Raw genomic sequence first — 26,635 nt, 5'->3', positions numbered from 1 at the left:
ATAAAACATATATTATTGCAAAATATCTGGGGCGGCAGACAGACTGAAAGTGGTCGTGAATCATCTCGATCGACCATCTTCTTTTGTTGTATCCTTTTCAACTGTTTTACTGTAATTGTCAGGCTTTTTTCAGAGCAAACTGAGCATTGGGAGTGTAACTATAACATTGCAAAATGTATTTATTTTCTGTAAATGTGTTTATTTATGCATATAAACAACATTATCTTATAGCCTATGAATGCGTAAAAGGCCCGCTTGTATAGTCTAACTATCAGGCTATATCTTATTCACAATTTAATTTGTTGTTATAATTAACGGTATAACATAGCTTACATAAATGTGTAATAGCTACAAATACAAATGTTGTTGTAGGAAATAATTCAAATATGGCCTTAACTCATTGCATAAAGCAAGCATCTACCTCTGGCCAAAACGTTGCCTACTATCAACCACAAGCACTGAGGTACAGTAAGTGACACATCAATCTCCTATTTTAGCTGTTTTTGACCATGTCAATGGCCTTATATCAGGACAGTCTAAAAGTACAGCTATTGACCCTTGCCCTACTTACTGTGCACATTACACAATGCTGAGATCATCTCAGTAGTTCATTCAACTATGAGTTACCATCACTCTGTATCTAAACACATGAGTCTAATAAGCGTTTATCACACTGTCATTCACTTGCTGTATCCAGGTATTCCTTTGACAATGATCTGCTGAGCACTGAGCAGAGAATCTCCTATGAGGAGGATGGCTTCCTCCTTATCAAGGGCCTGGTGTCTGGGGAGCACATTGACAGAATCAGGTAAGGCCACAACACCATGAGAGAGACAACAGAAAAGGTCTCAGATGTGATTGAAAGGATAACACTAGATAAACAAAAAACAGGCGTCTAACGTAGGATGCTCAATGATAAAAGTAGAAAAAGACCACAGAAGAGAAAAATGCCTGAAGATCACTTCACTTGACTGTCTCCACCAGCGCTTCAATATGTCCCCTGTCTTTGACCCCACATGCAGCATGGTTCACCAGCAGAACACTAGAACACTGCTCCTCTGTACCAGAGACACATGGCTTTACCAGCTGGGCTTAATTAGGGATGCTACACTGAACAAGGACTGAGTTTGTGTGTGTGTGTGTGTGTGTGTGTGTGTGTGTGTGTGTGTGTGTGTGTGTGTGTGTGTGTGTGTGTGTGTGTGTGTGTGTGTGTGTGTGTGTGTGTGTGTGTGTGTGTGTGTGTGTGTGTGTGTGTGGCAGGGCGGCGTTTGAGCGGATATTCCGTCGGGAGGTGCAGGTCCCGGGGCTGGTGGTGATGAGGGACGTGTCCATCGCCAAGTCAGAGTTCATCCCTTACCAGAAGGCCATCTCCAAGCTGCAGGACTTCCAGGAAGAGTTATTCCGCTACTGTAGCCTGCCTCAGGTACACACACTGCATGGACACACACCCACGCATGCGGACTGCATCAGATCTCATAGTTTCTCTTTGAAATTCGACCTCTTTTGGATTAACAGCTATTTTTGATGGATTAATTATTCATTGCGGCTTGCTAGAGCATTGGGAGCTGCCCTAGCGCAGTGGTCTGAGCAGCGCGCCTAGGAAGGCATACATATGTTTTTAGGACCTTTTCAAATGTCCGAAATCGAAGTGTATTTCTAGTGATCAGGCTGACACGGACGCATTCACACACACACACACACACACACACACACACACACACACACACACACACACACACACACACACACACACACACACACACACACACACACACACACACACACACACACACACACACACACACACACACACACACACACACACTCTCAAGCACACACACACACTCTCAAGCACACACACACTCTCAAGCACACAAGCTCAACACACACGTTCTTCTTACAGTCTTTCTTTCCTTTATTTCTTTATTATTTCACTTGTCTTTGTCGTTCTCAGATCCTGCATTCAAATCATATCAAAGTGTATTTGTCACGAGCGCAGAATACAAGCCCTTAACCAACAGTGCAGTTTCTAAGTAAAAAATAGGTATTAGGTAAACAATAGATAAGAAAATTCAATAAAAATAAAAACAGTAAAAAATAATAGTAGCGAGGCAATATAGAGATGGTACCTGTACAGAGTCAATGTGTGGGTGCACCTGTTAGTCGGGCTATTTGAGGTAATATGTAGGATTAGTTCAAGGGACTATGCAAAGATGATAAACAGGGAGTAGCAGCAGGGTGAAAGAGGGGTTGGCGGAACACAATGCATAATCCAGGTAGCCATTAGATTAGCTGTTCAGGAGTCTTATGGCTTGGGGGTAAAAGCTGTTGAGAAACCTTTTGGTCCTAGACTTGACGCTTCGGTACCCCTTGCCATGTGGTAGCAGAGAGAACAGTCTATGACTGGGGTGGCTGGAGTCTTTGACAATTTTGAGGGCCTTCCTCTGACACCACCTGGTATAGAGGTCCTGGATGGCAGGTAGCTTAGCCCCAGTGATGGTCGGTGTCGTATGCACTACCCTTTGTAGTGTCTTGCTGTCGAAGGCTGAGCAGTTGCCGTACCAGGCAGTGATGCAACCACTCGACCGCTCTCAATGTTGCAGCTGTAGAACCTTTTGAGGATCTGAGGACCCATGCCAAATCTTTTTAGTTTCCTGAGGGGGAATAGGCTTTGTCGTGCCCTCTTCACGACTGTCTTGGTGTGTTTGGACCATTCTAGTTTGTTAGTGATGTGGACGTGGACGCCAAGGAACTTGAAGCTCTCAACCTGCTCCACTACAGCCCGGTCGATGAGAATGGGGGCTGCTCGGTCGTCCTTTTCTTGTAGTCCACAATCATCTCCTGTGTCTTGATTACGTTGAGGGATAGGTTGTTATTCTGGCACCACCCGGCCAGGTCTCTGACCTCCTCCCTATAGGCTGTCTCGTCGTTGTCAGTGATCAGGCGTGTCATCTGCAAACTTAATGATGGTGTTGGAGTCGTGCCTGGCCATGCAGACGTGGGTGAACAGGGAGTACAGGAGGGGACTGTACACGCACCCTTGAGTGGATCCAGTGTTGAGGATCAGCGTGACAGATGTGTTGTTACCTGCCCTTACCACCTGGGGGCAGTCTGTCAGGAAGTCCAGGATCAACTTGCAGAGGGAGGTGTTTAGTCCCAGGATCCTTAGCTTAGTGATGAGCTTTGAGGGCACTATGGTGTTGAACGCTGAGCCGTAGTCAATGAATACCTGTCACGCCCTGGCCATAGGGAGGCTTTTTATTCTCTATTTTGGTTAGGCCAGGGTGTGACTAGGGTGGGCATTCTATGATTTTCTATTTCTAGGTGTTTGGCCGGGTGTGGTTCTCAATCAGAGGCAGCTGTCTATCGTTGTCTCTGATTGAGAACCATACTTAGGTACCCTTTTCCCCCACCTGTTTTGTGGGAAGTTAACTTTGTAGTTGTTCAGGGCACATAGCGTCACGGTTGTTTTGTTGTTCATCGTTTTGTCTGCGTCATTTTAAAATAAAGTTAAAATGTACGCTTACCATGCTGCACCTTGGTCCAGTCCTTCAGCCAGCTGTGACAATACCATTCTCACATCGGTGTTCCTTTAGTCCAGGTGGGAAAGGGCAGTGTGGACTGCAATAGAGATTGCATCATCTGTGGATCTATTTGAGCGGTATGCAAATTGGAGTGAGTCTAGGGTTTCTGGGATAATTGTGTTAATGTGAGCCATGACCAGCCTATCACAGCACTTCATGGCTACAGCCGTGAGTGCTATGGCTCGGTAGTCATTTAGGCAGGTTACCTTAGTGTTCTTGGGCACAGGAACTATGGTGGTCTGCTTGAAATATGTTGGTGTTACAGCCTCAATCAGTGACATGTTGAAAATGTCAGTGAAGACACTTGCCATTTGGTCAGCACATGCCCGGATCACCCGTCCAGGTAATCCGTCTGGCCCAGCGGCCTTGTGATCGTTGACCTGTTTTAAGGTCTTACTGACGCCGGCTATGGAGAGCGTGATCACACAGTCTTCCAGAACAGCTGATGCTCTCATGCATGCCTCAATGTTGCTTGCCTCGACGCGAGCATATAAGTTATTTAGCTCGTCTGGTAGGCTTGTGTCACTGGGCAGCTCGCAGCTGTGCTTCCATTTGTAGTCTGTAATAGTTTGCAGTCTCTGCCACATCCAATGAGCGTCGGAGCTGATGTAGTATGATTAAATTTTAGTCCTGTATTGGCGCTTTGCCTGTTTGATGATTCGTCAGAGGGCGTACCAGGATTTCTTCTAAGCGTCCGGGTTAGAGTCCCGCTCCTTGAAGGCGGCAGCTCTAACCTTTAGTTCAGTGAGGATGTTGCCTGTAATCCATGGCTTCTGGTTGGGGTATGTACGTACAGTCACTATGGGGATGAAGTCATCGATGCACTTATTTATGAAGCCAGTGACTGATGTGGTGTAGCTTAGCATCTGCGTCATCTGACCACTTATTTATTGACCGAGTCACTTGTGCTTCCTGCTTTAGTTTTCGCTCGTAAACAGGAATCAGGAGGATGGAATTATGGTCAGATTTGCCAAATGGGGGGTGAGGGAGAGCTTTGTATGCGTCTCTGTGTGTGGTGTTAAGGTGGTCTAGAGTTTTTTTCCCCTCTGGTTGCATATTTAACATAATGATAGAAATTAGGTAAGACTGAATGAATTTTTCCTGCATTAAAGTCCCCGGCCAGTAGGAGTGCCAACCTGGGTGGGTGTTTTCCTGTTTGCTTATTTCCTTATACAGCTGACTGAGTACGGTCTTAGTGCCAGCATCCGTCTGGGGTGGTAAAATAAACAGCCACGAAAAATATAGATGAAAACTGTCTTGGCAAATAGTTTTGTCTAAAGCTTATCATGAGATAATCTAGAGACTTCCTTAAATTTCATGCGCCAGCTGTTGTTTACAAATATACACAGACCGTCCCCCCCCCTCGTTTTATCTAGCCGGTGCAGCATATATCATGCCAGCTGAATGTTATCCATGTCATCACTCAGCCACGATTCGGTGAAACATAAGATATTACAGTTTTTGATGTCCCGTTGGTAGGATATTCATGATCGTACCTCGTCTAATTTATTGTCAAATGATTGTACGTTGGCAAGTAATATTGATGGAAAGGGCAGAATTCCCACTCGTCGTCGGCGGATCCTTACAAGGCACCCCGCCCTGTGTCCTCTATACCTGTGTCTCTTTCTCCTGCCAATGACGGGGATATTGGCCTTGTCGAGTGTCTGAAGTACATCCTGTGTGTCCTGCTTTTTGTAGAAAAAAAATCTTTGGCTGATCTGATGTGAGTGATCGCTGTCTTGATATCCAGAAGCTCTTTTTGCCATAAGAAGTACAAAATAAGTTGCAAATAACACGAAAAACCCCCACATAATAGCACTATTGGTTAGGCGCCTGTAAAACGGTTGCCGTTTCTTCCGGCACCATCTGAGCACTATTATGTGGAGTGTTTCACTGGTCCAACATCATGGCCATGCACATCATGCTGATCAACAAGCCCCCAAACACAGGTCTAAACTCTAACCCCTGACCCTCAACCCCTAACACTGACCCTTATCCAGAAAGACACACATAGACACACCTTTGAGAGAGTGAAAACAGGGAGCCTGTCTATTTAATGTATGTTTATTTGTGTGTGTGTGTGTGTGTGTGTGTGTGTGTGTGTGTGTGTGTGTGTGTGTGTGTGTGTGTGTGTGTGTGTGTGTGTGTGTGTGTGTGTGTGTGTGTGTGTGTGTGTGTGTGTGTGTGTGTGTGTGTGTGTGTGTGTGTGTGTGTGTGATCTAGCTCAGGTAATAGGACATCTCGTCACTCCATGCACCAGGACCTGCATTATTTTCCATTCTGTCCAGCGGACAGTATTGTGTGGTCCTGGACCGCCATGGAGAAGGTTCACTCCCTGGTGGTCCTTCCTGGTTCTCACCATGGCACCCTCAAAGAACACGACTACCCAGAGTGGGAGGTAGTACACACACAGCTGCTTCCTCAACAAGCATGACTACCCCCACTTGATCTTGTGACATTACTTCCCTTTCCTCTTCCTCGGGGCGGGGTCAATAAGATGTACCACGGTGTCCGTGACTACGACCCAAATCATCCAAGGGTCCAAGGGTGCACCTGGAGATGGAGAAAGGAGACGCAGTGTTCTTCCACCCTCTATTGATCCATGGATCTGAAATGAACCAGAAGCAGGGCTTCCGCAAGGTAACACACTCACCACTGAAAAACACTCTGGAAGCCATATATACCTAACCATTCTAGGATCCATAAATCATGGAAGTGTGTGTTTTGTGTGTGCGTGTGGGTGTAGGCCATCTCCTGCCACTATGCCGGAGCTAACTGCTACTCCATTGACGTGAGGGGAACCACCCAGGAGAACATAGGGCAGGAGGTGTACGAGATCGCAGCAAGCAAATATGCCGTTGAAGACGCCAAATTCGAGGTACATCACATCTCTGCAGGAGTGACACAGTATACATCAAACACATTGTTAATAAACTGTGTGTAACAGTGTGTTGTGTCTAACACTGTCTGTTGCATGTGTTATAGGATACCTGGGCTGTAAGGGGCCGTCTGGTGCAAGGGGATTGGACCAATCTGTGAGAGAGCCACCGCAGTGTGATGGTCACTCACCACTAACAACCTACCAATCAAAGGTGATTGAAAAATGTTGACAAATCCACCAGCCAATAAACTGAGTCTCAGTGACAGGAGTCATTTATTCATTGGGCGAGAGAGAGTGTCCAGGAGTCCAGTCAGGGATGTTTTCTGGGTGTGTTCAACATATTAAACTAAATGGATGTTAATTGCACAGTTAAACATTGATTGAAGTAATCATCTTCTGCCTAACAATAAAGTACTTACTGTGTGGTGGACTGAAGTGAGAGGAGCAGAGGTAGAATGTGTGTGAGAGAGAGAGAGAGAGAGAGAGAGAGAGAGAGAGAGAGAGAGAGAGAGAGAGAGAGAGAGAGAGAGAGAGAGAGAGAGAGAGAGAGAGAGAGAGAGAGAGAGAGAGACTGGGAGAAAGAGAGTGTATATGAAAGAGATGAGTGGATTAAGGTGAATAGTACACTTTGTTTTAGTACACTTTGGAAACCAGGTACTCAGGGTGTCACTTTGTAGACCAGTCCACCATGAAATACCAGTAACCTTGATGCCTCAATATAACAGAATCCTAGCTGTATTTTACATCCCCGCCTTAACAATCAAATCTATGCTGCTTTTAATGAGTTTGTAATGAGTACTTTATGTTTAAAATGGTTTGAAAATGAGTTTATGTGATTTCCTTTCATTATTGTCGATGTAACTAACAATAAACAGACTCAGAATCAATTGCTTTACTCTCTTTATCATCTGTTCCTTGGAGTTCTAGTGAGGATGGTGATATTCTAATGAGGAGGGTGAGATTCTAATGAGGAAGGTGAGGTTCTAATGAGGATGGTGAGATTCTAATGAGGATGGTGAGATTCTAATGAGGAGGGTGAGATACTCTTTTGGTTTCCTCACTCCTTTGTGCCACATCCCAGACACACACACCACCTCAGAGACCATTCTTGATCCCCTAAATCTGATGTGTTTTACCTAAACATCCCCTTCCCCCTCGAACCAATCTGCTTTCCAGACACACTCCCAGCCAGCTCCTCCCCCCCAGCCCCAGGCCTCATGAATATTCAGCGGCTAAAGCTCTGTGAAATCTCCATCACCTTGGAGACACGTACAATCCCAGTGTCCCACCTTGTCCCAGATCCAGACACAGTGTTGGGGGGAGGTAGAGTTCTTAGCATAGTGAGGGGGGGGGGGTGGAACAAAAAGGACAATTTAAAGACAGAGAAAGAGCATTACAATTAAGATGGACAGCAATTCAATCCAGTCCAATTTCCATATACAGCACCAGTCTGGATACCAGGCAAGTGATAGGATCTACGTATGTGTGAAGGAAAGAGAGTTTATGCGTGTGAGGTGAGTGTTTCCCCTGTGTTTTCAAACGGAGGCTGAGATGTTTCCTGACTAGGGCTGGTACCTCTCCTGTGGAACCAAAGAAAACACCTAAGGGCTGTGTGTGTGTGTGTGTGTGTGTGTGTGTGTGTGTGTGTGTGTGTGTGTGTGTGTGTGTGTGTGTGTGTGTGTGTGTGTGTGTGTGTGTGTGTGTGTGTGTGTGTGTGTGTGTGTGTGTGTGTGTGTGTGTGTGTGTGTGTGCCATGCCACGCGCGTCTGTGTGTCATGGAAAGGAGAACAGCCATTCCATTCAGAGTAAAGGGGAAACCCTTAAGTCTACCAGTTAATCACAGACACCATACATGATATCCTACCAACCCTACACATGTAATTCAGTGTCAAAATCAATACCCACAAACCTCATACTCTTTTCATGATCACACACACACACACACACACACACACACACACACACACACACACACACACACACACACACACACACACACACACACACACACACACACACACACACACACACACACACACACACACACACACACACACACACACACACACACGTCTCTAAGGCACTCATATTATTCACTCAGATAAACAGAAGCCAAGGACAGACTCCTCTGCCCAGTTTCCTATTGAGAGAATCTTAAAGAGAGCTCTTCTTGATTTTTCCAGCACACAGACAACTGCATGTGTTTATGTAAATGCATGAACAGTCCTCAAGGTGGAGTTATTGCATTTGTAAACTGGATGATGACTTCTGCAGTATTTGTGGAGGTGGTCTGGCTGTTTGTCATTATTGTGGCTACATAGACACTGAAGGTAGATTCCTTTTAGAGGAAAGAAGAAAAAAAGCTGAACTTCACCTTGAAGCTTGAATGTGAAACAGTAAAAAGTTATTCAGCTCTTCCCCCTCAGGAGGCTGAAAAGATTTGGCATGGGCCCTCAGATCCCCAAAAGGTTATACAGCTGCACCATTTGAGAGCATCTTGACTGGCTGCATCACCACTTCCCCACATGGAAAAGATATAAAATAATTTAACGAGATTCTTATCTGTTCAACCTGGAACTTGTCAGTAATACATAAGGCAGCAAATACACAAACAAGATTCATAGAAGATTATTGCAAAATCTGACTTCTGTGGGTGGTTAACATTTAGACAACAGAAAAGTTACATGTATTATATATAAAAAACATACAAGAGACATGTAAGCTAAGCCTTCTAAGTTCTCAAATATATGGGACATACACAGGAGGAGAGGAAGAGGAAGGGGAGAAGGAGGAAGAGGAGAGGAGAAAGAGAGGAGGAAGAGGAGAGGACAGGAGGAGGGTGTGGAGTAGGAGCAGGAGGAGAGAAGAGGAGGAGATGGGGATAGAAGGGGAGGAGGAGAAAAGAGAAGAGAAGGAGGACAGGGAAAGAATGAGGAGGAGGAGAGGGAGAGGAGGAGGAAGAGGAAGGGAAGGATGAGAGGAGGAGAGAAGAGGAGGAGGAGGAGAGGAGAGAAGAGGAGGAGGACAGGGAAATGAGGAGGAGAGAGAGGTGGATGAAGGGGAGGAGGAAGGACTTTGATAGCAGCAGTGAATCTATTTCATTATTAAGGTGGAGATATCTCAACAATCATTCTCACGATAGAACATTTAGTTTGCCTGCTTGCCAATCATACCTGTGTGTGTGTGTATGTGTGAGAGAGGTACAACAACAAAAACTCACCTTCTCCTATGCAACACACTCACTGCAAGGGTCACACACCATCACACACCTGGGGTGAAAGGTCATAAACCAGGTATGAAAAAAAGGAAAGTAGACCATAAACAGGTTGACAAGGAAGGAACTTCACCAACTGATGCTGGAATTACAGTGATCATTTTTAAGACTTACCATTTGTGTGCGAATAAGTTGTGTGAGTTCATATGAGGGCAATGTCAGTGGAGGCTGCTGAGGGGAGGACGGCTCATAATGATGTCTCAGAACGGAGCAAATGGAAGGGCATCAAATACATGGAAACCATGTGTTACAAGTATTTGATACCATTCCACATATTCCGCTCCAGCCATTACTATGAGCCCATCCTCCCCATTTAAGGTGCCACCAACCTCCTGTGGAGGGCATAGCACATTGTTTGTAACTTAAGAGAGCTGTGCCCGTCGGGGCAATGCACAGTAGTGAGATCATCCATACCAGAGTGGCTAATGGGCTCTGCTGATTTGCATATGCCCAGGTCTGTCACGGCTGGCATGCATCAACACGAAACACACACACCTGCTTCTCCTCAGGGGGAAAACATATGCATCCACACACACAATACAACAGGTGGACACACACAACAAGTTAACACACAGACAAACACATTTTAATCCCAATCTGAGTCTCCTGGTCTACAAGTCTTCCAAGCAGCGAAAAACATCAGAGTTGAAAACGTGAAACACACACTACATCTTCACACGTACAAACTGACGGATACAAAAGCAGCTTTGACATCTCCAGTGGGACCCTGGTCACTGATTGGATAGTGGATATTGGATAGTGGATATTGGATAGTGATGTGCCCTCATTGGCCTGAACTGACCTCAGATCAGTAACCCGGAGCAGACCACACACACACTATCCTCCTCAACTCCCTGTGCTGTGTGTGGCTCTTATACTGCGACTTAGATCAGTGACACCCTTATGATTTGTGAGGTGTAATGAACGTCAATCTCTGCCTCTGCTCCTTCTCACACGCTCTCTCCTTCTCCTATACTTCCCACTCTCTCATCCTTCTCTCCTATCTCTCCTTCTGCGTGAAACGTTTGGTTTGGAAGTTCAAATGATCCTTAAAGTGCCTCGAACTCATTTCACTCTGCATATTTTTCTCGTGGGTTCTTAAGTGTCTCTCAGTAACGACAACACAGATTCTGTCTCAGGTTATATTTCATGCCCCCTCTCCTCACCCCTCCTCTGGGCGAATGAAATTCCAGCTGTCCCCCCTCCCCCAAATCTCCCTCTCTTTCTCTTTCTCTTCACACCCACTCTCTCCATCCCTCGCCTCTCCCTCCCTCCCCTCTCCCTCCCTTGCCTCTCCCTCTCCCCCCCTCTCTCAGTTCAAAACTTGACTGTTCGCAGCGCTGCTTCACTGTATTCTTCATCATGTCCTGGACTCATCTGGTCTTTCTTTCTCTGCTCGCCACCCTCCTCATCCTCACACGTAAGTACCACGATAGGGGGTTGACATGCTGGGGGGGGGGGTCAAGGAAGGGTATGGTAGAGGAGGTGTAGGGTGACTTTTTAAATGTTATTTTTATGGCAAAGGTTTGATGTTTTCAGACCTTTTCTGAAAGGTGCATGTGCAGAATTTCTAGAAAGAGGACTTGCTGATCAGCTCAAATGTAAAATTGACAAAGACCTCTGTCTTTCCCAGTCTCCCCCGGGGTGCGGAGTGCATCGGTGGCAGATGGAAGAGAGGGAAAAGCTGCAGAGCCCAAAGGTGAGTGTCATATGTTCCATTCCCCCTCCCCAACCTGAGTGACTCCAATGGCCCTCTTTGACCCTTCCCTGCTACCCTCTGCCCCTAGGGTCAGCTCGGCGAGTCTTCATGCCCGAGGCGGATGCAGCAAATTTCTTCAAAAAGCGTAGTCGGCGCTCGGCCAAACATGAGGCGGAGGTCCTCGGTGAGGCTGTTTACCATCACTATGGGGCGTTACCATGGAGCCGGGGCAGTGGCAGGACAGGGGGCATGCGGGTTGATGATGGTAGTGTTTGCATGTGGTTGAAGTTGCTAGTGCCATTATGGACAGTTTGTTTTGGGATCTTTACAGCACTCTGTAGAGGCTGGTGGTGTGTGTGTGTGTACTCAAAGTCTATTCATTTGATGGTCTGTGGATTAAAATGTTGGATGGTGTGGTTTGAGGTCATGGCTGTGAACTCTGAGGGCAGACTAAAGACTCCAAATCACCCACAGGTGAATCGCTAGCAGCTGCCCCAAAAGCTTAAAAGCATTTGAAGCCATCTGTTTCTCACACACACACACACACACACACACACACACACACACACACACACACACACACACACACACACACACACACACACACACACACACACACACACACACACACACACACACACACACACACACACACACACACACACACTGGCTGGAGGCAGCAAAAGGAGTCACAGGGTAGTATGGAGCAGCTTCTCTCCCTCTCTCTCTCTGTCCCTCTCAGCCAGTCCCAGAGACAGATAGGCTGTCGTCTGCTCCAGCTCCCTGTCAGTGCACCTCTCTAGGCCACCGGTCAGAGAAAATAAGCCCACATTCCTTGAAAAGTTTTAGTTACAAAATACTGTTTATATCGCCAGCCAGTCACTGAGGCGCTGGGTGTGCCTGAGAGAGAAGGGGGATAAATGTGTGTGTGCATGAATGTGTGTGTAGGTGTATACAACATTGTTGTGACCGTGTTAGGGGAGTGATGCGCAGGTAGCAGGGAAGGCACTGCAGGAGCTGAGACAGGAATGTGTGGACCAATTAACCATTCTAGTGCAGAGAGAGAGAGACAACAAGAGGAAATGAGAGAGAGAAAAGAAAGAGAAGAAACCTGAGGAGGATAATGGAAAGGTCTGTTAACTTGGTCACTGGGTTACAGTAAGACACGTGAGGAGGTCTGCAGCCACGACGACAGAGACAGAGAGACAGAGGGAGAGAAAGAGAGAAAGAGAGAGGGAGAGAAAGAGATTTGTGACCTGTTTGCCACAAGAAAAGGGCAATGAGTGAAGAACAAACACCATTGTAAATACAATCCACATTTACGTTGATTTATTTTCCACATTTTCATAATAATTATAACACTGTGCATAGCCATAATATGACATTTGATAGGTGTCTATCGCTTTGAACATTGTGAGTGTAATGTTTAGTGTTCATTTAACTTTCTTTGGCAATGTAAACATGTTTCCCATGCCAATAAATCCCTTTGAATTTAATTTAATCAGACAGACAGACAGACAGACAGACAGACAGACAGACAGACAGACAGACAGACAGACAGACAGACAGACAGACAGACAGACAGACAGACAGACAGACAGACAGACAGACAGACAGACAGACAGACAGAGAGAGAGAGAGAGAGAGAGAGAGAGAGGGAGAGAGGGAGGGAGAAAACCCAACCAGTAAGCCTAGTACCTGAGAAAGTTTCCTTTCCGCAAAGCCTCATTCCACCCAACCGTTTTGTAAGAAAACAACCTACTATTCAGTGTGTGTGTTGTTGTTGTTGTGTATGTGTTGTTGTGTGTGTGTGTGTACTCAAAATGTTGTGATGTCACCTTAAAACGTCTATGAGTACCCCAATGAGGGCTAGTGTCCAATGTATACAGTACCGGCCTGTGTGTGTGTGTGTGTGTGTATAAAGCAACAGGTACAGTATCTCTCCCAAACACTATGTGATAGAGGTGGACTGCCTGCAGTGTGTGACGTGAGGAAAGTGTGAGGTGAGGACAGGTTGGAAGTTTGGCGCCAAACATCTTCGAGGTTCATGACGTAACTAAGACAACACATCGCACTCTACCTCACTAACCATAACACCTTCTTCCATCTCACCTTGCTTCCCTCTCTTTTCCCCCTCCCTCCCTGCGTAGCTGAGCAGAGGGTAAGGCTGTCAGCTGATGAGAGGAGGAGGGAGTACTATGACGAACAGAGGAACGAGTTTGAGAATTATGTGGAAGAGGAGCGCGATGGTAAGACCGACTAACTCTGTTCCAAAGATGAGGTTTAAAACCCTAAGTGCCCATTTGGTTCAACTCAGACCCTTTATACCTCTTAGTGGTAAACGCCACAGCTTGATTTATCTGCAGTAATCACAGAGTCTAATCAAAGTAATCACACAGTGTGCTGCACTGAACACTTTGACCACATGTCTGTGTAGGGATGTGTTGGGTTTGTGGTAGTTCTCGTGCCCAATGTGTTTCTGGGAAGTAAGTGTTTTCTCCCACATAAGTAAACCAAAGTGTTTCACACGAAGGACAGAAATACACGTTCTTAGTCCTCCGCGTTCGACACTCCGCAGGTTGCCACAAACAAAACCCCCTCAACCCTTTTCCTTTCCCCTCTCTCGGCTCCCTTCTTCTCCTCTCTCCATCCACAGAGCAGGATGAGAGGACACGGGAGAAGACAGAGCAGTGGCGTGAGTTCCACTATGATGGACTCTACCCCCGTTATCCCCGCGGTTGGTGAGCATGCTCCACACCAAGCCTATCAGACGGACATAACAAGAGCATGGGAGGTGGCCAAACCATCACTCACCTAGGAGTAAAAAGGTTGAAGTACAACACAATTTCAATCAATTTTAAAATGGTAATATTATGTAACATTTAAAGACTTAGTGAATGTGGCAGGTCAAGTTTGAAAAGGGGAGGCTGTCGTGATCGGTTGTGTTTCTGTGCTTATTTCAATTTCTATCTTTGTGCATGTATCTGTGTGGTGTACTGTTTGGTGTGGTCTGTGTATCTTTCACATCTGTCTGTGTATCAAACTGTGTGGTCTTTTCTGTATTTGTAACCGTCATCACAAATGTGAAACCTATACTGTAATGCAGGACCACAGACACCAATAAAGACAATACTACAATGTACTGCTGTGGGAAAACAAAAACATGTTTTTTTGGGGCATATATAGCTTCTCTTACTGTTACAAAGTGTTGATAAATCAGGGGGTGAATTCTTAAGCGCCTAGATTCAGAATCTGAATCAAATGTGTGTGTGTGTGTGAGAAAGAGAGTTGAAGGAGGGTGGAGAGAGGGGAAGCTGGAGAAAGAAGGAATGATAAAATGAGTACGCGAGTGAGTCCTGGGGAACTCATCAGACGGAGACAAACGTCGGGGATTCCATGCGAGACTTACCAACATTCCACAGCTGAAACTTTAGACAGCACTGGGCAGAGGACAGACAGAGAGACAGAGAAAGGAGACTGGAGGAAAGAAGTGCAACTAAAAAGACTGACAGGCAGGTCTCTAACCTCAGGAGTTTAACTAGTGCCTGTTTGTTCCTTATATGAGCCATGACCTGGTCACATGGTGTGGTTGATCGATTGTGTTCTACACAACCTGCTTCGATCAATACAACCGACTGTTACGTCATTGTGATGAGGCAGGCTATCACGTCAAGCTGTATTAAATCACATTTGGGAGACGCAAAACAGTGAGCGGACTCCCTGGTTCAGACGTACCCAATCTTCTGTTTATCCAGCCCCCGTTACTATTTTGGGTGTCTCTAAGACTCCCCCAGACTGTAAGGACGCAATATAGCACCGGAGACAATTTCTTCCAGCGAGCCCGAGTCAGAAAAAGGAGGAGATTGTTGGTAAATCACTCAGCACGATTTAATCAGCACATTCACATCAAACCCAGCAGCAGGGAACGACAAACAGCTCATTCGGGAAATTCAATCGAATCCATTCAAAACACAGCAATTTAAAATCCACAATCAACTTAAAATGACATTGACACTAAAAACAAACATTAAAAAGTAAATTTAAAAAGCGACATGCAAATAAATATAACACAAGATACTCCAACAGCACCAGCAGCACCAGCAGCTTCATATGATGAAGACAATGATGAAGGTGACGGTCAGTGACCCAGGGCTACTGCATGCTGTTGAGGAACTTGGGCTGCTCGTCACCTCGAGGCTGCAGGAGCTCCCCAGCGATCTTAGGCCCTGACTTCTCCTGTGGACAGGAACAGGAAACAGTTAAGGAACATTAAGTAGTAGTCAAACCAAGGACCGATCAGACGGGAGACGGATCTTAACTCCAAACCCACTAAAAACGCGACACTTACCTTCAACATGCCATCCCTTTCCCATTTGAACAGGCCGCAGTTACTGCAATAGAGAACGCAGCATTATCATGTCTGATGAGCACGTAACCTGCATTGTGTTTGAGAGTGTGCGTTTCAACTGGGCCCCTGAGTGGCTGCATCTCAGTGCAAGAGGCGTCACTACAGCCCCTGGTTCGAATCCAAGCTGTATCACAACCGGCCGTGATAAAAACTGTAGTGTGTGTGTGTACGTGTCTCACCTGCAGTGTTTGTGTGGCAGGCGGTCCAGTGCGATGGCTCTCTGTCCACAGGGGCACTTGAAGAAGCGTTTGGTGGCGTCGTGCCACTGCAGCTCATGCTTCTCCTCCACACAGCGATCAGCAGGCTTGAAGTATGTGTACTTACACTGGAGACAAGACACAGATAAACACAGATAAATATGTGTCTGTACCAAGCCGTAAAGACACAGTTATGTTGGTCTGACAGGACGGTTAAATCATGTTGCTAGTAGGTGAATTATAATTCTGAGCAGCCTGGCCGATCTGCTATCATGCTAGGAGTCTGGCCGATCTGCTATCATGCTAGGAGTCTGGCCGATCTGCTATCATGCTAGGAGTCTGGCCGATCTGCTATCATGCTAGGAGTCTGGCCGATCTGCTATCATGCTAGGAGTCTGGCCGATCTGCTATCATGCTAGGAGTCTGGCCGATCTGCTATCATGCTAGGAGTCTGGCCGATCTGCTATCATGCTAGGAGTCTGGCCGATCTGCTATCATGCTAGGATTCTGGCCGATCTGCTATCATGCTAGGAGTCTGGCCGATCTGCTATCATGCTAGGTTTACACGCCATTGGGACCGTTGTAATCGTACCGGTCTAAATTGCTAGTTGGCTCATGGGGAATATTCTGAGGTGCTAGGAGATGGGCGCTTTCATCTGACTTACGTAAATCCCAGGAGTAGATTTTGACTCGACAGAATAAAACCGCTAGCTGATGACACTAGAGAACAAGACCTGTGATTGGACACGGACCTTTTTACAGCTGACGGCTCGACACTTCTGCTCTCTGATGTTCCTCATCTTGTCCTCCATCGCCTCCTTCTTCACCAGGGGGTCAAAGTAGCTCTCCTGCTGCTGGTACTCTGCCTAAAGAGAGAGATAGGAACTGTTAACCCTCGTCTAGGGGAAGGGGGAATCATTACATTGTTACACGAGGGGGTCAAAGTAGCTCTCCTGCTGCTGGTACTCTGCCTAAAGAGAGAGATAGGAACTATTAACCCTCGTCTAGGGGAAGGGGGAATCATTACATTGTTACACGAGGGGGTCAAAGTAGCTCTCCTGCTGCTGGTACTCTGCCCAAAGAGAGAGATAGGAACTGTTAACCCTCGTCTAGGGGAAGGGGGAATCATTACATTGTTACACGGGGGGGTCAAAGTAGCTCTCCTGCTGCTGGTACTCTGCCTAAAGAGAGAGATAAGAACTATTAACCCTCGTCTAGGGGAAGGGGGAATCATTACATTGTTACACGAGGGGGTCAAAGTAGCTCTCCTGCTGCTGGTACTCTGCCCAAAGAGAGAGATAGGAACTATTAACCCTCGTCTAGGGGAAGGGGGAATCATTACAGGAGAGGGGAACTATTATAACACTGGGCTAGAGATAAGGGGGAATCATTACACTGTTACACAGAAAAGGGAGCAGTTACACTAGGCTGCTATGGTTACGTAATTGCTGACTCACCGCCTGTAGCTCGGCCCCGTGACGGGACTTGGCGTTGAGGATCTTCTTAAACTCCTCTGATTGGACGTAGTCCATTTCTTCCCGCCTCTTCTTCTGGGCTGGCACCTCCTCCTTGGCCCCAGGCTGTTCACCTGTACAGAGGCAGATCCCAGAGGATGGGTAAGAACAGTGACTCTGTGTGTGTGTGTGTGTGTCTGTGTGCTCAGGTGTGTACCATCGGGCGAGGACAGGTTCTTCTGCACCCTGGTGGTGATGTCAGTGCTGTTGCTCCTCTTCCTTTTCACAGCGTTGGGGTCTTCTTTGGCCAGCCCAGCACCCTTCACTCTCAGCTTCTTCAGAGCAGCCAACTAGAGAGGAGAGGGGCAGCTTCACCTTTAACCTCCAACCTATGTGACCGTTGAACTCTAGCCTCTCTATGACATCCATTCTACAGTCAAATCAACAGTGCAACAGTGTACACTAAGCATGAAAGCATGTGATAGGATGAGCACCACCTACCTTGGCTGCTGATAGGCTGTGTGGCGTCGGGGGCGGAGGAGGGGTGTGGTCAAAAAACAAGATATCATCTCCCTCGTTAAAACCCCTGCCCAGTGTTGGGGTGTGGGGGGCGGTGGGGCTCTGGGTGACTTTGGGGACCTCTGAGGCAGACTTAGGGGAAAGGAGGGTCCCTCTAGATGGGGGAGAGGCCCCGGGGACCCCCGCCCTGCCTGTGTTCTGGAGGACCCTCTGCTGGATCTCCTCTGCCCGGCATCTACGGTTCTCTAAGAGCTGCTTCTGCTGCTGTCTCTGCTGCTTCAGGAGGTCAGAGGCAGAGATGGACTGGACCCCTGCACCAGCGGAGCCCTTGGAACCTGGGGGAGTGAGAGAGAAGGTGGAAGAAGAGAGAAAGATGATATACAGTAATTCTAATGCATTAACAAGCAGGGAGAAAACACACCAAGGTAAAAAATAAAGCCCTCCTGTCTTTCTCTAGTCTCCAGATGGCCCATCTGATGTGTTCATGGGTTTGGTCTGGTCTGCTTGAGTGAGTCAGTTACCTGGGGGTTTGGTGAGGTGTCTCTTCAGCTGGAGGGCTCCCGGGGTAGGCATGGATAAAAGGTCCTTGAAGTCGTCTGAGCAGCCAGACACCTCGTTAGACTTCATGGCTGAAAAACAATCAAACACATTACGAAAGAGCACCAGTCTTAAACCTCTCTCGCCAGCCACTCACTCCCTCCATCTCCCCCAGTCTTAAACCTCTCTCGCCCCCCACTCACTCCCTCCATCTACCCCAGTCTTACCCAGTCTCTTGGCCTGGCTGGCCAGCTGGTCTGATCCCTTAACAAACAGGTTCCCTAGAGTGGTCTGGGTGGGCTTCTTAGGGCCAGACGCAGACCTAGACAGGAACGGAGGTGTACATAAATTAACACAATACAATACAAACACACACATACTGACTCACAGCGCAGACAAACACATAGAGCAGTGTTTTCCACAACGACATCGAGTAGCCAGCCAGCCAAACAGAAAGAGTAGCCAGCCAGCTAAACAGAAAGAGTAGCCAGCTAGCCAAACAGAAAGAGTAGCCAGCCAGCCAAAAAACAGAAAGAGTAGCCAGCCAGCCAAACAGAAAGAGATTAGCCAGCCAGCCAAACAGAAAGAGATTATCCAGCCAGCCAAACAGAAAGAGATTATCCAGCCAGCCAAACAGAAAGAGATTATCCAGCCAGCCAAACAGAAAGAGATTATCCAGCCAGCCAAACAGAAAGAGATTATCCAGCCAGCCAAACAGAAAGAGATTAGCCAGCCAGCCAAACAGAAAGAGATTAGCCAGCCAGCCAAACAGAAAGAGATTAGCCAGCCAGCCAAACAGAAAGAGATTAGCCAGCCAGCCAAACAGAAAGAGTAGCCAGCCAGCCAAACAGAAAGAGTAGCCAGCCAGCCAAACAGAAAGAGATTAGCCAGCCAGCCAAACAGAAAGAGATTAGCCAGCCAGCCAAACAGAAAGAGTAGCCAGCCAGCCGAACAGAAAGAGATTAGCCAGCCAGCCAAACAGAAAGAGTAGCCAGCCAGCCAAAAAAACAGAAAGAGTAGCCAGCCAGCCAAAAAAACAGAAAGAGTAGCCAGCCAGCCAAAAAACAGAAAGAGTAGCCAGCCAGCCAAACAGAAAGAGATTAGCCAGCCAGCCAAACAGAAAGAGTAGCCAGCCAGCCAAAAAACAGAAAGAGTAGCCAGCCAAAAAACAGAAAAAGTAGCCAGCCAGCCAAAAAACAGAAAGAGTAGCCAGCCAGCCAAACAGAAAGAGATTAGCCAGCCAGCCAAACAGAAAGAGTAGCCAGCCAGCCAAAAAACAGAAAGAGTAGCCAGCCAAAAAACAGAAAAAGTAGCCTGCCAGCTCTATTTGATGGCCTCTGGTACAGTGTAATACCCTGAATCCACAGCGAAATTATTGAATACATTATTGAATTTACCTCCCAGATTAGAAAAATGTGTTGTGGTATTGCATTCTGTTCATACATTATGATAAACTTGGGCAAATTAATACATTTTCAATACATTTAGTTGGTTCCCTACTAAGGTCCATAAATGTTTGAATATTGTTGTTCTGTTTTAATGCCTGGATTCCGTGAGGGCCCCAATTAACATATTTGGACCAGAATGAGGCCCTCCACTACCTAACGTTCCTGCAGTGATGATTCACCATCTTCTTCAAATGTTTTCAGAATGTATCCGCAGACATTCACCAAAAAGCCTCGGCCTACCAGTAGCCTATGCAAATAGGGGAGCCAAACGACAGAGCCTCTCAACGATGCCATTGGGTAGGCTACACTGACTGACGAGATGAGAGTCACTCACTTTAGAATCACTGTCTGGCAAACCCCGACATCCTAGCAAAGGAAACCTAGGAAATCCTTCGCTTTGCTTGTCTGATGTGATGCCGTCGACATATAACCACGCTGAGGGATTTATGAATGACAGAGGGATGTAGGAGACTTCATTCAACGTCCGTTCCACACCTTTTATAAACGAGTCAACACTTGCCGTTTAGCTGTCAATCAAAGCACAGTAAATAGCCTGATGGTCATGACTCCGCGTGGCTGGAGAAGCCATCCAGCCATATGTGAAACACGCCAAAGAAATTAATGTGGCAGAAAGACAGGATTTACCACTTACATTACACGGGCAACTTCTCGACCATCACGCTCTCTCCCTCCTCTGTGTAAAGACATTCGACTGCAACCAACCACAGCACACACAAATTGTACCAGGAGGCGGGACAGACAGCACACTGCGTTCCTCTGTCATTGCTCGCTTTGTGACTGACAGGCGCCTATCCGATCAACAGAGCGCTGGAAGAGATGCAGATCGCTCATTCTAGCGGGAGAGGACTCGATGGACTAGCGAATTGAAAGGTTTAAATGAAAAGAAGCCGGTTGAAAATGAGTCTGTAACCGGCTGATTACCGGCGCTAATGGAAAACACCGCTTAGAGACGACTGACGTTTACATAGATAAACACACTGACCAACCAACACACACATGCACACAATATTCACTGTGACACACACACACTCACAGTGCAGCAGCGCAGGCTGGTGAGGACATGCCTCCGTAGTGGAAGCCAGTCTGACACAGTCGTTCCTTCAGGCTGTTGCCCTTCCCCTTGGCCTTCCCTGTGGCCTTCCCAGAGAAAGACGACTGCAGCTCGGCCCGCTGGGCACTCATCTTCTTATACTGGGCCTTGACGTGGTACTGGCAGTACTGGCACTCATACTGCAGAGAGAGAGATAGCACATGACAACAGTCCTACATTCTCCTACTGCAGAGAGAGAGAGATAGCACAAGACAACAGTCCTACAGCCTCTTACTGCAGAGAGAGATAGCACATGACAACAGTCCTACACCCTCCTACTGCAGAGAGAGAGATAGCACATGACAACAGTCCTACACCCTCCTACTGCAGAGAGAGAGATAGCACATGACAACAGTCCTACACCCTCTTACTGCAGAGAGATAGCACAAGACAACAGTCCTACAGCCTCTTACTGCAGAGAGAGATAGCACATGACAACAGTCCTACACCCTCCTACTGCAGAGAGAGAGATAGCACATGACAACAGTCCTACACCCTCCTACTGCAGAGAGAGAGATAGCACATGACAACAGTCCTACACCCTCCTACTGCAGAGAGAGAGATAGCACATGACAACAGTCCTACACCCTCTTACTGCAGAGAGATAGCACATGACAACAGTCCTACACCCTCCTACTGCAGAGAGAGAGATAGCACATGACAACAGTCCTACACCCTCCTACTGCAGAGAGAGATAGCACATGACAACAGTCCTACACCCTCCTACTGCAGAGAAAACGCTAGAAACTATGTCACTTCACAAGTTCTCAAATGTCCCCCTCTCTATTTGGCGGTGGTATATGACTGACACAGCAAATATGAATGACACCGATCAGCCTTTAGGTCGGTTCTGAGGGTCAGTGTGGGTCAGAGAGTGGATGGAGGAGCTGTTGAGCGGTGCCGGTTCTGTGTGTGTTTCTGGATGTAAAGGCAAACCCACCAGGTTGACAATCTGAGAGCAGGGGTCTCCGTTCTTCTTGGCTGCCTTACAGGTGCCATAGTCCTGAGCCTCCCCCATCAACAACACCTTCTGATGGTGGTCCACTGACAGAGACACCTGAGGGGGGGGGGGGGGGGGGCAGAGAAGGGGTGGGAGAAGAGAGAGTGATGGTGAGAACACACACACACTACAGAGAAAGTAAACACACACACACACACTCACCCCGTCATATCCGTCTTTGGCCTTCATGGGGTTGGGGTTGAGGATGCCCATGACGGTGCCTGGCTCAGTCTTCCAGTGTTCCTTATGCACCTCCCCAAACAGGAAGAGAGACACGTACACTTCCAGGTCATGGAGGTCAGACAGCTTCCAGATGCTGAACGTCTTACCCTGTGAGCGGAGGGAGGGAGACAACTCTTAGCGCTGATCTCTGACCCATCTGAAATGAATACAGGCAGGCCCACTTCTTGTCAAGTCAATGACTTGTTTTTAATGAACATTGGTCAACCTTACATACTTCTGGAGTCCTGAGTGTCCATGTCAATAAAACCACATGATCATTGACCTACTGTAGATGTTGAAGTTGTATGTTGGTATACAGTATGGAGCAGTGGAGGCTGCGGAGGGGAGGACGGCTCATAATAATGGTCAGAATGGCGCAAATGGAATGGTATCAAACACATGGAAACCATTTGTTTGATGTATTTGATATCATTCCATCTATTCCACTCCAGCCATTACCACAAGCACATCCTCCCTAATTAAGGTGCCACCAACCTCCTGTGGTTTAGATGGGGTAATTTGGGATGGCAGGTAGCCTAGTGGTTAGAGCGTTGGGTCAGTAACCGAACAGTTGCTGGATCGAATCCGAGTCTACAAGGTAAAAATCTGTCGCTCTGCCCCTGAACAAGGCAGTTAACCCACTGTTTCCCGGTAGACCGTCATTGTAAATAAGAATTTGTTCTTAACTGACTTGCCTCGTGAAATAAAAGTTGAATAATTCTGGTCTTACACTGCTGTTGCTCTGTGGTGTAGCTTTGTTGACCAGCACAGCGAAGGTGACCCAGTCGCACTCATCCAGTTTCTCCCGGGCAAGGCGCTCAGGCAATTGGGAGAGCCGAATCAGCTTGCGGTCGGCCATCTTACGATCCATCTCCGTGGAGGACACGCGTGGTCGCCTGAAACCAACGAACCAATCAGAATCCAGATCTGAGCTCGGGCAAGAAACCTTGAGTGTTTATGTGTGTGTTACAGGTAGATGAGTTTGTGTGTGTGTTACAGGTAGATGAGTGTGTGTGTGTGTTACATGTAGATGAGTGTGTGTGTGTGTGGTACAGGTAGATGAGTGTGTGTGTGTGTGTGTGGTACAGGTATATGAGTGTGTGTGTGTGTGTGGTACAGGTAGATGAGTGTGTGTGTGTGTGGTACAGGTAGATGTGTGTGTGTGTGTGTGTAGTGGTATGAGTGTGTGTGTGTGGTACAGGTAGATGAGTGTGTGTGTGTGTGTGTGTGTGTGGTACAGGTAGATGTGTGTGTGTGTTACAGGTAGATGAGTGTGTGTGTGTGTCTGTGTGTGTGGTACAGGTAGATGAGTGTGTGTGTGTGTTACAGGTAGATGAGTGTGTGTGTGTGTTACAGCTAGATGAGTGTGTGTGTGTGTGTGGTACAGGTAGATGAGTGTCTGTGTGTGTGGTACAGGTAGATGTGTGTGTGTCTGTGTGTGTGGTACAGGTAGATGTGTGTGTCTGTGTGTGTGGTACAGGTAGATGTGTGAGTGTGTGTGTGTGTGGTACAGGTAGATGAGTGTGTGTGTGTGTTACAGGTAGATGAGTGTGTGTGTGTTACAGGTAGATGAGTGTGTGTGTGTGTGTGTTACAGGTAGATGAGTGTGTGTGTGCGTGTGTTACAGGTAGATGAGTGTGTGTGTGTTACAGGTAGATGAGTGTGTGTGTGTGTGTGTTACAGGTAGATGAGTGTGTGTGTGTTACAGGTAGATGAGTGTGTGTGTGCTCTGACCTCAGCCGCAGTCCAGAGTACTTCTCGATGGCGACGTCTTTAGGGAGAGATGGAAGGGGATTGGCCTGTCGTACGGCGGACAAGGCTGCAGCCGCATTGGACTGGGAAGGTAGCGATGAACGTACCGTACTGTTGGTCCTACTGCTGCTTGCTATTGGCTGGAAGGAGCTGTGAGTCTTAATCTCCACCAGTGGACCTCTGGTGTCTGTAGCGGCTGCTGTAGTGCTGGGCTGGACCTGGTGAGCTGTCCTTTGACCTTTGCGTTTGAACAGGTCAGCGTTGTTGAGCTGAGCGGTGAAGTCGGAGGACTCCTGAACCTTGGTGCCGTCTCCTCGGTCTGGGGCAGACGAGGGCTTCCCCACTGTCAAAAACAACAGATGAAGAGATTCCTTTAAAACACACATCCACAGGCACCACCGTCACCCATTACACTTTACACAGATGCTCCTTACATGACATGTTAAGTCGCCACTGTGTTCCTGTAAGCTCAGCTTTGACTTTGATGAGAATACATGCTGAAACACAAAAAAAACATACGAAAGTAATACCTGCTTGGGGCTTGGTCTTCTGTGTGGGACGAACTGGCTTGGAGGAGCTCTGTTTGGGGGGACCCTGTGAGGGAGTGTTAGCTTTGGAAGGTGCCTTTGTTCCTGGGATGCTGTTTGGGGTAGAGGTGGCTGTAGAGCTCTTCTGGGAGGCCTCTAGCTGCTGCTGCAGCCTCTGCATCTGCTCCTTCATACGCCTCAGCTCCTCTGAGAACACACAGAAACACAACAAATATGATTAGAACCAGAAACCTGCCATGAATTATAAAAGCAAAGGAGACCGTGTGTGAAGCTGACATACTTTAAGAGTAGGTATCTGCATTTTAGAAACATTTACTGTATACATAATATAGGCGTTAATGCTACGCTATAGTGCTAACATAATCATTTTGAGGTACTGAACTCCTTGTGGACAAACCCTGTAAATCTTCTTGGGATTTATTGAGGTTATCAGGAGCCTTCCCTCCAGACGGCTGTGTTTCGACTTCTTCCTCGTCTTCAATGCCATCCACATCTCCAAAGAGAGCAACGGCTTCATCCTCTTCCTCCCTCTCCCCACCCTCCCCCTCCAGTCCCTCCCTGTACTCTTCATCATCATCATCGTTGTCAAACAGGTCATCTAGGTTATCCTCTGCTTCCTGGCTAGCCTGCTGCTCCTCTCCAGCCTCGTTCTCAGCCAGCAGCTCTGTTAGAAGGTCCAGGTCATCATCACCTGACACACACACAGTGTTATAGAGTTTTGTTTTGATCAAAGCCATATATTGATTATTCCCCCCCCAACAAACACAGACACACGAGTTGTATCCCTTACCATCCATTTCTTGGAAATTTAAGATCAAGCCTTTCCCGATTAAAAAGCAGATCTAGGAATAAAAAATGCACAGGTATTTTAACAGTCATATCCCGAAGACACAATTGTTTATTGACATGTCATTAACTTATTTATGGACACGGCTAGCTAAAGCTTTACAATTTCCATTATGTATATTCTCTCCCATTATCTGTTTCCTACTGACATCGAAATAAGTAAGTTATCCGATTTTCACAAAACTTAAACTAGCAACAACGCGTACAGCAAGCTAGCAAACACATTATGAATATGATCTCCACCCCAGACAGTGCGAAAGCCGCGGTAGCAACAATGTCACTTCGAGGTAAATTTCAGGTCAAATTACGTTGTCGATTGTATACTTTTTGTGTAGTGACCAAGAAAACATTTTCTTTAAAATAATTATATTGTTCACCTTACTTGATGGTTTCAGGGACTTCTCCAGCTAGCTATCGTTGTTTCTTCAAAATACTACTGAGAAAGAACTGAAATCTGGCGCTAAACGAAGGACCCCTATCAAATAGAATAATGGCTACTATTTTGCCTGTCCACAATGTTTTTGGTAGATGTTTCCACTCACAAATGACTTGCATATCGCAGATAAAATCATAGAAAACGGTATACCTAGTTTAATTTTTTTGTTGAAATTATACATTATTTCATTTTATTGACTGGTGTAGGCATGGCTCCTTTAAATATAGACTACAGTCGCGGTCCGAATATATAAACAAAGTTTGTGAACGTCAACAAACATGGTGTGTTTACAGGGATCAAGAGCATATTGAAGTTGAATGGTTAAGGTAAGGGTTATGGTTAGAGGATATTGCGTCCCAAGGATTCCGGATTGCACTGACTGAACAAACATATGAAGGTATTTTACTAGGCAAATTCGTTAAGAACACATTCGTATTTACAATGACGGGGACGGGGGTTGGGATTAAACATAAAAATATGGGACAAACACACGTCACGACCAGAGAGACAACACGATATTACAAAATGAGAGACCAAAGACAAACATAGTATGGCAGCAGCACAACACGGTAGAAACATTACTGGGCCCCGACAACAGCAAATGGCAAGAAGGTAGAGACAATACACCACGCAAAGCAGCCACAACTGTCAGTAAGTGTCCATGATTGAGTCTTTGAATGAAGAGATTGAAATAAAACGGTCCAGTTTGGGTGTTTGTT

At 46.8% G+C, this 26,635-nt stretch overlaps 2 protein-coding genes and 1 pseudogene across 3 annotated transcripts; 2 read left to right on the top strand and 1 right to left on the bottom strand.

The window, feature by feature from the left end:
* The first annotated feature begins 7 nt into the window (after window positions 1-7).
* Window positions 8-7,346, top strand: LOC124013568 (annotated as a pseudogene).
* A 3,682-nt stretch (window positions 7,347-11,028) lies between these two features.
* On the top strand, window positions 11,029-14,580 carry LOC124014361 (unique cartilage matrix-associated protein-like). Its single transcript, XM_046329258.1, has 5 exons — window positions 11,029-11,159; window positions 11,373-11,438; window positions 11,527-11,622; window positions 13,589-13,687; window positions 14,095-14,580. The coding sequence occupies exons 1-5, from the start codon at window positions 11,102-11,104 to the stop codon at window positions 14,181-14,183; spliced, it is 408 nt and encodes a 135-aa protein (XP_046185214.1). The 5' UTR covers window positions 11,029-11,101; the 3' UTR covers window positions 14,184-14,580.
* Window positions 14,581-15,301: 721 nt separating this feature from the next.
* On the bottom strand, window positions 15,302-25,960 carry mcm10 (minichromosome maintenance 10 replication initiation factor). Of its 2 annotated transcripts, none has more exons than XM_046328152.1 (18): window positions 25,858-25,960; window positions 25,425-25,476; window positions 25,032-25,325; window positions 24,617-24,820; window positions 24,069-24,429; window positions 23,065-23,230; window positions 22,275-22,442; window positions 22,053-22,169; window positions 21,056-21,252; window positions 18,781-18,875; window positions 18,538-18,645; window positions 17,999-18,351; window positions 17,715-17,847; window positions 17,501-17,631; window positions 16,796-16,909; window positions 16,026-16,171; window positions 15,787-15,829; window positions 15,302-15,674 (listed from the first exon to the last, which is right to left on the bottom strand). In XM_046328152.1, the coding sequence occupies exons 2-18, from the start codon at window positions 25,429-25,431 to the stop codon at window positions 15,591-15,593; spliced, it is 2,721 nt and encodes a 906-aa protein (XP_046184108.1). In that variant the 5' UTR covers window positions 25,432-25,476; window positions 25,858-25,960; the 3' UTR covers window positions 15,302-15,590. The 2 variants fall into 2 exon arrangements, with proteins under 2 accessions (XP_046184108.1, XP_046184109.1); XM_046328153.1 differs by having other exon boundaries at window positions 25,863-25,954.
* Between the last annotated feature and the right edge of the window lie 675 nt (window positions 25,961-26,635).

Source organism: Oncorhynchus gorbuscha, linkage group LG25 (genome assembly GCF_021184085.1).
Source record: "Oncorhynchus gorbuscha isolate QuinsamMale2020 ecotype Even-year linkage group LG25, OgorEven_v1.0, whole genome shotgun sequence".
NCBI lineage: Eukaryota > Metazoa > Chordata > Actinopteri > Salmoniformes > Salmonidae > Oncorhynchus > Oncorhynchus gorbuscha.
This window is presented reverse-complemented; position numbering and strand designations above follow the sequence as displayed.